Source organism: Dendroctonus ponderosae, unplaced genomic scaffold (assembly GCF_020466585.1).
Source record: "Dendroctonus ponderosae isolate FM_Combo_2020 unplaced genomic scaffold, Dpon_F_20191213v2 Dpon_F_20191213_10, whole genome shotgun sequence".
Lineage (NCBI taxonomy): Eukaryota > Metazoa > Arthropoda > Insecta > Coleoptera > Curculionidae > Dendroctonus > Dendroctonus ponderosae.
The window spans coordinates 7331824-7346214 of record NW_026017111.1 but is presented as its reverse complement, the minus strand read 5'-3'; the positions used below and the strand labels follow the sequence as shown (position 1 = coordinate 7346214).

At 40.6% G+C, this 14391-nt stretch overlaps 1 protein-coding gene across 4 annotated transcripts in view; it reads left to right on the top strand.

The window, feature by feature from the left end:
* Positions 1-13437, top strand: part of LOC109544329 (guanine nucleotide-binding protein G(s) subunit alpha) — a 28837-nt gene extending 15400 nt beyond the window's left edge. For 2 of the 4 annotated variants that reach the window (XM_019914434.2, XM_019914435.2), the window contains exons 6-9: positions 2961-3139; positions 3305-3570; positions 7967-8094; positions 8757-13437. In XM_019914434.2, coding sequence (XP_019769993.1) covers positions 2961-3139; positions 3305-3570; positions 7967-8094; positions 8757-8903 — 720 coding nt within the window. In that variant the 3' untranslated portion in view covers positions 8904-13437. The remainder of the gene's footprint in view (positions 1-2960; positions 3140-3304; positions 3571-7966; positions 8095-8756) is intronic. The other 2 variants (XR_002172562.2, XM_019914436.2) reach the window with 2 other exon arrangements.
* The last annotated feature ends 954 nt before the right edge of the window (positions 13438-14391 follow it).

The window sequence follows — 14391 nt, the reverse complement described above, 5'->3', positions numbered from 1 at the left end:
GGACAGTAGGCTTATTGGTCGATAATTCCTCAGATCTGTGACATCGCCTTTCTTGTGCATAATTATGATGACAGCATTTGTCCATTGAGAAGGTGTTGTACCCTTTAGTAGACAGGCATTGAATAATTTTTGGATTACATATAGCAAAGTTGATTCTCCTTCCTTGATATACTCAATTGTTAGGTCATCATCGCCAGGCGATTTGTTATTCTTCATATTTTTTATAGCTGACTTAATCTCAGCAATAGTTATCTCTGGGATATCTTGCGATCCCACGTTCTGGACTTTTGGTATTTACTGTTGATTTAGTGGTTCAGCTTGGTTTGAATATAGCTCTGAATAGAAATCCGTCACTAGTATAAGCAATTCCTCCCTGCTCGTAACAATGTTCCCATGTTTATCTGCTAACTTCCAGATGTGTCTTTTGCCCAAATTTAGTCTTCGTCGGAGTATCTTCATGTTTTTATTTTCTTCAATCGTTTTTTCTACCTGTGTACCATACCTACCGTTACCCATATTCTAATGTCTTTTCCGATAGCTTTAGAGGTGTCTTTATTTAGCTGTCTTAGAGAGGTATAGTTTTTTATATATTTCACATTTAACACTTACCTTCTATACTTCATCATCTTTAATGTGTTTGTACTCAATTTTTCTTGCCTTTTCCTAATTTTACTACAGCTTTCTTTTCTGGCTTCTTGTATAGTATGGATAATTTGTTTATTCAGGTCTTCAACGTTCATGTGATCTTCATTTATGTTTTCAACATGTTGTAGATTAGACGTAATGTTGTTTCATAGGAATCTATATCGTAAATGTGGTTCTGCTTAAGCTTTCGTGTTCCAGATATCATCTTTTCTCGTTCTTTCTTTGTGTTGATTACAATTTTTGTTCGGACTAGGCGATGGTCACGGTGAAATTGTTTAGTACGGTGACATCTTGTATTATATCCTTTCTATTTGATATTATAAAATCAATTTGGTTCTTCGTAACACCGCCGGGACTCAGCCAAGTCCACTTGCGCTGGTCACTCTTTTTAAAAAAGGAGTTCATACATAGCAGTTTATGGTGTAAGATGAAATTCAGAAGCATACCGCCCCTGCCGTTTTTTTCTCCATAACCGTAGGGACCCAGAGCAAATTCACTATCGTCTAATTTGTGGCCTAATTTTGCATTAAAATTGCCAAGAAGGATCGTATATGCTTGGTCTTGTTGTATTGCTTTAGAGATATCTTCGTAAAAGTTGTCGACTTCATCGTCACTGTGAGTTGATGTTGGTGCATACACTTGGATAATTTTCATTTTGTTTATTTTATTAATCTCTAGTATTAGATATATCACCCTTGTTAAAATACTTTCGATTTTTAGTATACCTTTTTTGTGTGTTTTGTTGATGATAAACCCTACTCCCCCTTTTAGCATTTCTTCCTTTCCTCTGTAAGGGAACAGATGTCCTGATTTGAGCTCTATTTGGTTCTCTCCCTTGCGTCGAACTTGTGCATTTTTTGGGCGGTTGATGGTGTTCTTATATTATACGTGGCAATATGTATTTCCCTTTTTCCATGGTAGGCGGATCTATCCCGGAGATTCTTCGCACCCTTTGCTCTTAGCCTTGTCTGATTGCTACCGTAATCAGGGACTATTAAGCCGCCGGGGACTAAGGGCCATTGTGTATTTTGTGTGTACAATATTTTTTTTTGTGGGGTTTATTTATCCTGATACCCTACCACGCTGGCCATTGCGGGTTGGTAGAGGGATGATATGGGGGATTACATTACCTTAGTCCTCGGTTTAACAGTTACACCGCTGTAACTCGGTCGCCAGAGCCTCGTTAGTTGTCTAGCAGGAGGTACCGGGTGGCTGAGGGGATCGGCCACCACTCGTGCAGGTGAGGTTGGTATTTGACCAGGATTCATCCAGTTGCCATCGCTCCTTACCCCCCCTTACTTCACTGATTGCAAAATCTAGATGTCAATGTGTGACTGCAGTTCTACCTAGCCGGCGGCTCTCGTGGTCTCGGGCGTAATAAAGTCGATTTCCTCCAGAGCGTGGCGCCTGCCAGACCTCACTTTTCGCACTCAAGCAAACATTCCTCCCGGGGTTTTGTTCTCCCTGTCGGTACATCGAGCGGCTGACGGCTCTCCTGATGCTGTTGTCGAAGCCATCAGCCGGGTCATCTGCTTTGCGACCAACTCTCTGAGTCTCTTCCTATCCAATTTCAGTTTGGGTCGGACGCAGCTGCGCGGACACGACCCGTCTTCCATCATGATCTCAATATGCTTGAGTGGAGAGAACTCGTTCTCCAACACCCGCCAGGAAGAAATCTTCCGCAGCACCGGGCCAGTAGCGAAGGAGATGTCTATGTAGGTTGCCACTTGCCTTCTGACGAAAGTCTTCGAAGTCGAAAGATAACTTTCTCGGTTAATTTGCCGAGGGAGTTTAGGAGAGAAATTGGCCTATGAGAGGCGGGAGCAGTCGGGTTTTTGTCCGGCTTTAAGCTAGGAAGTATTACAGCGTGGAAATAGCCAAGTGCAGATTTCGAGAGGCGAAAACCTCAGACACCCCCAGGACCGGTTGGACCGGTGAACCCTGCTGAGAGGTAATAGGCTCGAAACCGGTCCTGGGGGTGCCTGAGGTTGGCGCATCTCGAGATCTGCACTCTAGCAAACTATTAGCACAATAGTTTTAAGGCGCAATTGAGAGTGCCGTCTGGGGCTGGGGATTTTCGGCTAGAGAGACGACAGAGACACGAGTTAATCTCCGACGGGGTTTTTACATAAGAATGCAAAATCGAGTGAATGTGTGTAGGGTATTGAGAATGTAAAGTGGAAGTTGCTCCCCCTAGACTTAAAATAATTTTTCCCCAAACCGGTCTGGTCTTTACTGTTGTTGCGATACAGTCGCTCTTTATCCGGACACTCTGTTCACAGTGAGGCCACTATTCAAGCCTGTTTTTTTTCCAGTCGACATACGAGCGTAGCAATGAATATCAGCTGATCGACTGCGCCAAGTATTTCCTGGACCAGGTGGACGTGATCAAGCAGCCCAACTACACCCCCACTGAGCAGGACATTTTGCGCTGTCGCGTCTTGACTAGCGGAATTTTTGAGACGCAATTTCAAGTGGACAAAGTCAACTTTCAGTAAGTTCTCAACACAGACCACTGAACTACGCCTGGGTAACACTGTGTTGAGTTGTGGCCGAGTTAATGAGTTATAACTCATCGGTTAATGCGCCAAGTCGTAAAAATTCACTGAGTTACGCAGGCCTACACTGGATGCTTTTCACGGTACTTATCATTTTCTAGCATGTTTGATGTGGGCGGTCAACGTGACGAGCGTCGCAAATGGATTCAGTGCTTCAACGACGTGACCGCCATCATTTTCGTGACGGCGTGCAGTTCATACAATATGGTGTTGCGTGAGGATCCGACTCAGAACCGGCTCAAAGAGTCTCTCGAGCTGTTCAAGTCGATCTGGAACAATCGCTGGCTCCGAACCATATCCGTGATTCTGTTCCTCAACAAGCAGGATCTGCTAGCCGAGAAGATTCTAGCAGGTAAGCAATCACAATGTAAGTTCAGACTTCATTTTTCCTTATATCGATGTTGTTTAGGGTGGCGGTAGTCTGCCGGCTTGCTTGTTAGCGCACTTAATACAGTTTGCACCTTTTTCCATCCGATTTTCAACGCTTTACAGATTTTTTATCTTCTTGACGAGTAGTTTTTGCTCCAGAAGTGTAGATGTTTGATGCGACCGCATGCATTGGCTGTAGAATTTCCGATGGGAATAATCGGCTTAGATAATTGGAAGTATTCGATTACGGTTTTTAATTAATTGACGATTTGAGACTTAAAAAAATGTTTTGGATGGACACAGTTTTTAAAAGGGAGAAGAGAGATGGGCGTTTATTGATATCAAAGGTCAAAGGGAGATGAAATAGGAGACACTTTTTCAGGATCAAATTTTCCGATTTCCGTGTTCTGCTGAAAATTGCATCTGCGCCAAAATAATTCGGTTGAAGCAGAGAGTGCGATGCACACGACAAACTCGCAAATTGGGGTTTTAAAATGGCCATCGCAATCGCCAGATCTGAATCCGATTGAGCATCTTTAGAAAAACTTAAATAGCATCGCAGTTTCTCAGTCACATRAACTCGAAAATGATTTAYTTGACGCACCCRACACTGAATAAGTAATGACGTAATGAATGAAAAAAAAAATTAAACAGTAATGAAGTAATGAATCAGTAATGAGCTAAAACACTGAAGAAGTTGTTTTTAGTAAGAGAGTAATAGTTAACACAATTATTGCATAAAATCGCCGCCAGGTGAGCTGTTGCTAAGATCTGCAAAGAATTATCAAAAATTCGCCAAAAGAGGAGTGATTTTGAAGTTCTGTGCGTTTATAAAGCTGATATTCCTCTATCCAAGGGGTCTCCATTTCATGCCATTTTGAGAAAATTTATAATTATATTAGTATAATGCACCAATTCTACAATTGGAAAAACATAGAAAYACAATTAAAATAACCTTATTTGGAGTGTTTTGGTATTTGTATCGCCGTTAGAAGCAGAAAAACCCTAAAAGTCAAGCGAGGTTGTACGATTTAATTATACATATAGAATAAAGTACATTAAATTTATTATTTTATCTTAATTCGAAAAATGTTTGTAAATGTTTAAAAAATTATTAAATTTGTTTTTTATTCATACTTTTTAATTCTCACCAACTTTCCTTGATAACAATTTTCGACTTTGTTAAAAAGTTTATTTTAGCTGGATTGATAAACTCTGCAGTTGGTATTTTTCGCCGGCGACGTCGTTCGTGCAATTGGTTATTTAACCAATGAGAGAAAGAGTTTCATGTCATGTGAGTAACTAACAGCGTGACATTTGTCAAAACGAGGCCGTGTTTTGTTTGTTTTTGGCAAGATGGCAGAAGAAGTAATTTTCGTTGAAGATTCTGATATTAGCAACTTGCTAATAGAACGAATACAGAATTATGAGTACTTGTGCAATTTGGCRCACAAAGACTACAAAAATGCCCAGAAGAAACAGGATGCCTGGGCTGAAATTCGCAAGATCAACTACCGATGGTAGCGCTGCGAAACGTCAAATTACTCGTTGTCGAGTGACAGTTGAGAGTTGTCAGACTTATTTATTTATTGGAGTTGATGATGTTTATATCATAAAACAATACTTACACACATTTCATATGTTTCTATTTCTTTAAAAGCTTCGAAAAGTTGTTTAGAACATAGCAAAACAAATCACAATCAAATGTAAACATCAATGTCAATAAAACAAGTGTCAAATTATTAGCTAACTTGTAGTTATAATGTTAGCCACCAGGGGGCGTTAGGACTTTTGAACGCGCGAATAGCGGGCGCACTAAATGCATCTGGTATCATGGTCCATTCGTGACACGTTCGGAAATTGTCAGCCAATCTACTGCACTTGAAGGAGTTTTCAGGTATTCAGGGCAAAGGACTGTCCATATGCCTTTTACAGTTTCGTGGATAATTTTGTGGACAGTTGTATGTCCAATCTGAAATCTCGATGCCAAAATCTGCATATTCGTTCCCTGAGAAAGGTACCTAAGAAGGGTCATAATGCGATGAATAAAAAATTGGAAAAATTGAAGTGTGCATACTTTTCATTTTCGCAAAATATTGAAAGTGTCCCTTTGTTGGTCTTTGCTTATTGATAGGCCTTACTTTAAACCGCTCTGTTCGACGCTTTTTCTTCAATAGTAAATATGAGGTTAAAATGAACGTAAAAGCAAGTGGCTTCGGTCTCCACATTTTGATATTAAAATGACAAAAAAGTCATTACTGTGTGTATTATTGGGTAAACACAACACGCAACATAACCAACAATAATCATTTGGGCATACAATCTGTACGCCCAAAAACGCACTCTTTGAGAAATAAAGGCAATTTTAGAATTTTAATTGCAGTGACAGTTTTTTTATTGTGTAATTTGATTTTAGGTACATGAAAAATTGCTCATGTGTACTAATTTTTGTCATTTGATCACTTAGATCCGGAGTACGACGTAAAATGCCTGCCTTCAACTTTCAAACTGTTTACTGCTCTTCTTTTAAAATAATTTTGCACTCGCGCTAACATTTCAGTTGTCACTAACAAGCAGGCAGAGAGAATTCCCTCCTTCATATTATCTGACGTTGTGGTAGCAGTAACCATCATTTGTCATCAGCTTTCATTATCTTTTATAAAACCCTAATTAAAATTAGGGTTTTATAAGAAAAAAGGGAGGAAAGGTTAGGGATTAAAAATAAAGATCTGGAGACCGGGAGGGCAAGTTGAGTGCGAACTTCTACGGCATAATTAAAAAGTAATTAAAAAAGGCATAATAAAAAAATTGAAATAAAGAAAAAAGCGTTGAAATGTCAACATTATCAATTAATKCAAATCGTGTTTATGCGTTGCTATGGATATGAAAGACAATTTRAAAAACCRGTGACTTTTGACAAGGTTAAATACTTTAAATTCTCGATAATTCTGTAACAAGATGAGCCATTTATACACACATTTCAACACATATGTAGTTTTTCGTGGAGAATKAAAATTTATAATAAAAATATATCTAACTATTTTAATTTCCAAAGTGGTTTCTGTCTCTKAAAGAGAGTCTAGTGGTCYAGATCCACTAGACTATGAGACTCAGTCTTAGTCGGAAAGTACGGGAGATCGCTTCGTCCACTGCCTCATCGCCTTTGATAATGTCCATCGCAGTTGTGGACGAAACGTCAGGAAGAAATTCCCATAGACCACGGCTTAAAAGCCCGGAAAACATTCCCAAATGTGACTTCCCCGGTTATTAACAACAAATATATCTTTTTATATGGGACACTGTGTCATCAATTTTTCAAGTCTAGACTGTATGCCCGCTTTAAACGGGTAGGCTTTGGACGACGAGGCGAATGCCAATGTCAATAGTGACAGCTGTCAAAGTGTTTCTTAATGCTGCCTATAGATCTCGCTTATGTCTGAGTTTTAGGGGAATTAACGAAATTAATCTGAAATGAAATTTGAGAATTGTGAAAAGTGGGATATAATTGTTTGCTTCATAGAAACCGGGGAGCTAGGAACTGTATCCAGAGAGAAGACAACTATTCAGGGACATTTTCACAAGATTGCAATATAATCTAAAAATTATGGCCAATTTGAGATGAAAAGGCCAAAAAGATATGAATGAAATAGGGATAGAATTAGATGAGGAACATTATTAGGAACCGGTGAAAATAACCCCAAAACATCAACGCGAAATTTAACTGTAGCAGCCTGCCTGTCAATTTTGACGAACTTCAAACAAAATTGAAACCGTATAGAAGGAGAAAAGTACATCATCGCAGGCCTGGAAGTTTTTGAACACCGAATGGATTTTTGCCGCTGGTTGCTGAAAAACTGATGCAAAGTGCACGATTTTCCGTTACAGACGAAGGATTTATAAGTAATCCTCATTCAGTTGTGGAGCAGAGAAATCAAGGGAGATTTGGGTTTAATGTGTGGGCAGGTGTTTCAGAGGTGGAATTATCGGTCAATGGGTCCCTGATGGCACTCTAACATCGCAAAAGTATTTAGACATTTTAAGACAAGTAGAACCCTTTGTTGATGATCTGCCGCTTACGGAACGGGGGAACATTTTCCCAGCAAGATGGGGCACCAACCCCATAACACTCCAATAGTCAACAATTCTTGATAATAAATGAATTGGAAACCAAGGGGTTATTATGTGGCCGGCAAGATCACCGGAACAACCCTTGAAAAACCGTATTTTTAAATTCTCKRCCAACTTTAGACCAGAGTTAGAAATATCAGTAATGCAACGATTTGCATCTTTCACCTATTTTCGCTTAATTCACCCTGCAAATGCTCTCGAGTTATAAGTTGCATCGGAAATTTGGCAAACTGGAACGCAGCTAATGGCCAGTTTTCTACTTTCAGGCAAAAGTAAACTAGAAGACTACTTTGCGGAGTTCACGAGGTACCAGCCGCCATCCGAGGTACCCAACGAGAATAACGAACATCCCGAAGTGTTCAGGGCCAAGTACTTCATTCGTGACGAGTTCCTGGTAAGTTGTGGTCGCACTGCAAAAAAGTTGAAGTTGGCGCTCAATTACGGTCTAAGTGCGCTGTTGCCATGTTGTGGTAATATTTGACGCCAATTTTGTTTTTTATCCGTCATTTCTGTCAAGCAATTTACCGATGTTTAGCATAGATTTCGAAGAAGAATAGTTGACCATCAGCGAATTTATTTACAGTTTTGGGGGTGAAATATTTTTTATTTTAGCAGTATTTACGAATTTTAGATATTTTTAGATAAGTATGATTCAAATGTTGCAGATTATGTTAGACTCGTTTAGAAATTCAAGAATGTCTACTGTTGGACGCAACATTTGTTTCAAGACTTTCTGCAAAATGGAGTGAATAATTAACATTGTTTTGAATTGAAGGTGAAGATGAATATCCGAAGTTAAGAAAATTGCATTATGTGAACGTTCAGGATTTCTGTTAATTTTACCATACTCCGCCCCTTCGTATAGTATTGAAATTATTCCTCCAACATAGTAAAAAACTCAATTAGGCACGATAATTTCCCATTCACATATCTTTCCTATATGGGAAATATGGGTAAATAAATGTTTGACAGACGTCAAATATAACTGCAACACGGCAACAGCGCACGGTTAGACGCTCGTCTCAATGTAACTGAATGGTGTGCGTTTGTTTTCAGCGCATCAGCACAGCTTCAGGTGAGGGCAAACACTATTGCTACCCGCACTTCACCTGCGCAGTAGACACGGAAAACATTAAGCGAGTGTTCAACGACTGTCGGGACATCATTCAGCGCATGCACCTGCGCCAATACGAGCTGTTATAACCGCCCCCAAGTAACCACCAAATGACCACCGCCAACATTTCATCTGTTCGTCTGGCTGATGATTTTCCTGCCGCTGCTGCTGCCGCCGCTTCTCTTCAAGGTTGTCTGCGACTTTCCAGCCATGCCAGATTATACGGGTAAACGATCTTCTCACGGAGGGAGGGATTTCTTGGGCTGACTATGATGACTGTGTACATGAGTGGCATGGATGTGGGCGATTTATACAGTGGGGTCCAAAGGGACAATCAGTAGCCGCTTAGAGGGGTAATCGTGGCGCTTGAACGCGGGCTTCGATGATTTTTGCTTTGAGTCCCCCGCACAAGTCCGGACGGACTGTGGAGCCGAGAAATCGGCGCCCATCCTGTATAAACGGGCCCTGTAAAGACGGCCATGACGGGATTAGGACATGAGTGACATGGATGCTTGTTGAGGCCCAAAGATTCTGACAAATCCGCACTGAACCTTTTCTCCCCCCACCTTCATTAGTTTATCGATGTTCTAGACAGGCATTCCCTGTGTATCCTAATTAAGGTTCTGTATATTAGGCCCTAAGACAAGGTGCAAACAGTCGATACTGTCAACAATTGGAGCACTTTGGTTTCATTTTTACGCACCGATAGTGGGCGCGTGGTTTTTCGCTTGTTCACAACAACAGTCGCTGTCAATTCCTCACAAAACAAGCGACAAAAAATCGCCCAGAGAATTAATAAACAAAAATCAGTAGGACCAACTTAATGCAACGCAAACATTTAACTGAATTACCTCAGGTGAGGCAGGTCGAGCTGGATGGGGGCGATAATCCGGCTCGCACGCTTGGTTATCGCCAATTCAGATTACGGAAGGACAATTTCGAATCTCCACTAATAATTATTGCATAGTACAAAGGCCCCACTAACTACCGAAACGATCTTCATTGTTAAACCCTGCCCGAATGGACTTTTTTTCATCGCCCCGATTTGACCGATCAGGTCCCGTTTGCCTAGTCGAAGTGCAAAAGTTGGAACTTTTTCCCCTCCGGCTACTAGTCCTTGTTTTCTATCTAACTAGACATGGGAGTGGAAGCGAGCGAGCGTCTGTGCGAGTGTCTGCATGCGTGCGTGTATATTTAAACAACCCTGAGGAAGTTTGGCGTTCGAAACGTCGTGATAAATTCAGTAATCGAAAGTTAAGGTTCCTCTCGCCCGATCGATGTGATGTGAATTTTCGTCTCTTTGAAGCTTGGGACTTATTTCAATTTTAAATGTTTTAGATGGTACATATTATGAAACATACATAGACCAGTGAATTGTGTTTTTATATAGTGAACTAGCGAATATCAGTGTCAGTGTACATTTTCCCACACACACACACACACCACAGATTTCAGTGTATGTACATTTATTTCAGTGTGACGAGGCTCAAAGGGCCGGCTATCCTCTTCTGCGTAAGCGGCATGAATTCTTAGCCGGGCGGTTGTTGCACGTGCCACCCTGTATATATATTGAGCGCGGAATTCTGCATGCCCACATTTTCGATTCTCCTTTAGCCATAAACTCGTTCAGAAAGGTGCCAAAAACCAATGACAAAATTGATCGATCGAATCCGGCCCCTTTTTGCCTCCAACGTGCGAACCGGAACTGTTCGGTCAGAAAATCCGCGTTCGAACAAACTGAGCTGTTGTGTTTGATTTTGTTTTGTTTCGTTGCTCTTGACTTGGAAATTATTCAACGGAAATGTCATTTAATTGTTGTTTATACAGTGTGACCCATTTTTTATCGATGTAACGGCTGCACAAGCGAACACTGTGTTTGACTGGATTTATTCATACCCTTTAGTGCCATTAACCAGTTTGTGGTGGGTGAGCTACAAAAATGTATTCTGGCCTGGACTGACTGCTCAACCGTTAATGTGTGTTAACGTTTCGAACCTATTAGCCATCCTCAACCGGATTTTCATTTCTCCTTCGTGAGCTAAGCCCAGTTGATGAGCGCTTTGTCTGGTTGAAAGTACTACTGATTAAAGGCAGCTAACCAGTTAGGCGTAATTCATTATCGCGTCCGTTAAAGCTAATGGCGTAACAGCCACCAAAAACATTACTTTAGTTTTTGGGCAAAAACCATCAAATTTTAAGAAAAACACTATAAACCGAAAAGTGTTCAAACGACTCAAGCTTGACTGCAAATATGTATATCTGCAGGAGGAAACCAGTGCTGGTTGACAAGCTGTAGACGGAAAAAACATTGGATTGCCGCTTCGCCTGTGTTCAAAGTACCGCTAGTACTTGAGCGCAAGTAAAATGGGAGATTTTAGTTTGTTTTATCGAAAGTCGCATTCATTGGGAACTTTTCTGCCTCTTAAATATTTTTGCAAGAAGCGACAGTTTTTGAGTGAAATAATCAGGAGGAACTCTTTCTCACGTCTCCTGAAGCTGATGGCTTAACAGCAGCCAAATCACTATAGTGTTTTTTGCTCTAAAACCATCCAAGTTTCGGAAAAACCTCTAGAACCCAAAAAGTGTCCAAACGGCTCAAGCATGTTTGTTTGCAAAAATGTATGTTTGTAGGAAGAATATTCTGCCGGTTAACGAGCTGCGAGCAAAAAAAGAACGACTGATTGCCAGTTTGTGTTGAAACTAATATACTAATTCAAGGCAGCTAAAATGGGGATTTCTGTTTGTTCTATAGAAAGCGACATTCATTTGGCCACTTTTGTCTTAAGTGTTTTGGCCCAAAGCGACGGTTTTCGAGCAAAACAATTAGGCACAATTCTTTGTCGCGTCCCTTAAAGCTAATGCCTTAACAGCCAAACCAAAACACTACTTTAGTTTTTGCTCAAAAGCCGTCAAATTTTCCGAAAAAACACTATAAACCGAAAAATGTTCAAATGACTCAAGCTTGACTGCAAATATATCTGCATGAGGAAACCAGTGCTGGTTGACAAGCTGTAGACAGAAAAAGAACATTCCATTTGCCACTTTGCCTGTGTTCAAAGTACCACTAGTACCTGAGCGCATGTAAAATTGGGATTTTAGTTTGTTCTATGGAAAGCCGCATTCATTGTGGCTCTTTTTTGCCTCTTGAATGTTTTTGATAAAACCCATAATTTTGACAAAGGAAAAACTAATTTCACTCTTTTCGAAGCGAGCTAAACACTAATTGCCTACTAGTTTTGCTCTTAAACAAGTTCCTCAACTCAGTTCAAGTGTTCAACTTTTCCCTCCTTGGGTGTTTTGGTTGAAAGCGATGGTTTTCCAGCAAAAAATGAAGTAAAACTTCGCCTCTTAACGGCTCTTAAGTGGCTAACGGACAACAACGTCGCTTTAATTTTTGGTTCAAAAACCATCCAAGTTTCAAAAAAGACTGTGAGTGTGAGTTCAAAAATATTCCGAATAACTGAAACTTGCTGGCACATTTTTTGCAGGACACGCAAAAATTACTCGCTCTTCCTAGATGCGAACAAGGCACCTAAAGCGCGTGTTGAATGAATCCAAAAAACACAGTGTTTCCCGTTAGCAGTTCCCATTGAAAAATGTGATACAGTGTATGTAATGTTACTTTTACACATGTTAACCTATTTTTACATAGAACCTTTTTATATTTATTTTTTGTTATTTATCAGCTAGTGCAATATGTTTACTTGTAGAACACGTGTGAGCTGAGGGGGACTGGCAGCACCTGATTGGCCATTTCATAGCCGTGCAGCGCCTATCGAGTGGCATTAAGGGGCCCCAAGCACCCCCTTTGGCACCCCATAGTTAAGTTTAAGATATTTTGTACAATCAGCAGAGAAATGTCCCCGGGGCCCATGCACAAGTCGAGGACATTGCCAACAAATTCACCCTGGTTTTTCAGATACATTTCGTCCCCGCCCCCATTTCCCTATATAGCGAGTTGTTTTGTAAAGTACTTAAAAGGTAGTTGAAACGCAGAATTAATAATATACGTAAGGTAAATTAATTGAACGCGCCTATGGGCTCGATTGGCGGATTTTCGGCCGGCAATTTGGCTGTTGGCCTTTACGTGTGCCACCCTCTTGGGCCATTGATCCTGCTCGTGGCTGTAATTTACATTTATCTTTAATTTTGTGTTCGAAAACCCGGATTATTGGCCAAATGGGGCGGACGGCGGATTAAGCCGACAGTCGATTTGCCACAATCTAGTCGGGCTTTAATGCGCGATTACTACAAAAAATGAAAAAATTGAAAGATTCTTATGTGGATTTTTTTATTCGCTTAAATGACGCTGTATAGTGATGCGTTCCACTTGCGCTGGACACGTTTATGTTTAACAGATGGTAGATTTAAGGGCATTATTCATTTTTGTATTGTTTAGGTTAAGGCATTGTGTATATATACGTGGTGCAGCACCGTGGAACTGATGGAAGCTTTGTATTTAATGAACCTTTGACTAACGCGCGTTTCATTGTGCTGTACTGGAGATCTCTAAAATTCGGCTCAAATTGTAGCTTGTCATGATTTGCGAACGTCTAGTATACAGTGTCGTTTAAAACAAAAAACTGTACTAAGGAATAAAAAGTGTTAAGTATATGGTAAGAAGGCTGGCGGTTTTATTCACTTGCCATCGGAATAAAGGCCTGCCTGCTCTGACGTCACGAGGTCCAGGGCTGTAAGTGCTGTGCACCCGAGCGCAAGGGAAATTTTAGTGGTGAATCGCCAGTGTGTGTGTTCAGCTTCCCAAAAGTCAAAAGCCTGTTGAACAGTGGCCTTCAGACAATTTTCAGCCCGCGAAAAATTGCAGAATTTATCAACGCCATTCTACACAGGATAGTATAATATGTACAAAAAAACCGAAAATTTTGGAAAACTTCTTTAACCCCCCGTCTGAAAAATACGTTTTCTCGAGATCCGCAAAGTCGCCCTCCGTGGTGGCGATGACCTCCGCATTCGACTCAAATTTCTGCGCGGCGCGTGACTTTCCAGTCTGGAACACAAAAAAAGTCGCACGGGACCAAATCTGGAGAATACGGTGGATGGAGCAGCAGTTCGTAGCCCAATTTGGCCCTTGCGGAGGCGCACTACGGGCGCGAATGTCAAAATAAAATGGCGCCTTTTAGAAACGACTTATGGGCCTGATTTTTTTAAATGTTGTTAGACTGATACAGCTTATGGAAAATTATTGACAATGCCACAATGTATTCTCCCAATATAACTTCAAAGATCTCATAAATCGAGTGATTCCCATATTTCTTCGGAACGGATCCTAACATCTAACGCAGGTACCTTTTCCATTGGAACGTGTAGATTCCCCTCCCCTCCTGGTGTTCACCAGGAAGTTCGTATACTATGATTCAATAAGTTGACTCTCACTTTGTCCAGAGACTGTCATTACCTCAAATAAAAATTTATTTGCAGTGGCAAAACGTGAATTTCTGTAGTATAAAGTAATATTTTGAATCTATTTGGTCAGTAAATTTCCATAACCTTAAACCAGATACTTTTATCGAGATAATTAGATAATCGAACTGACCAAATAGGAACATTAAACTAATT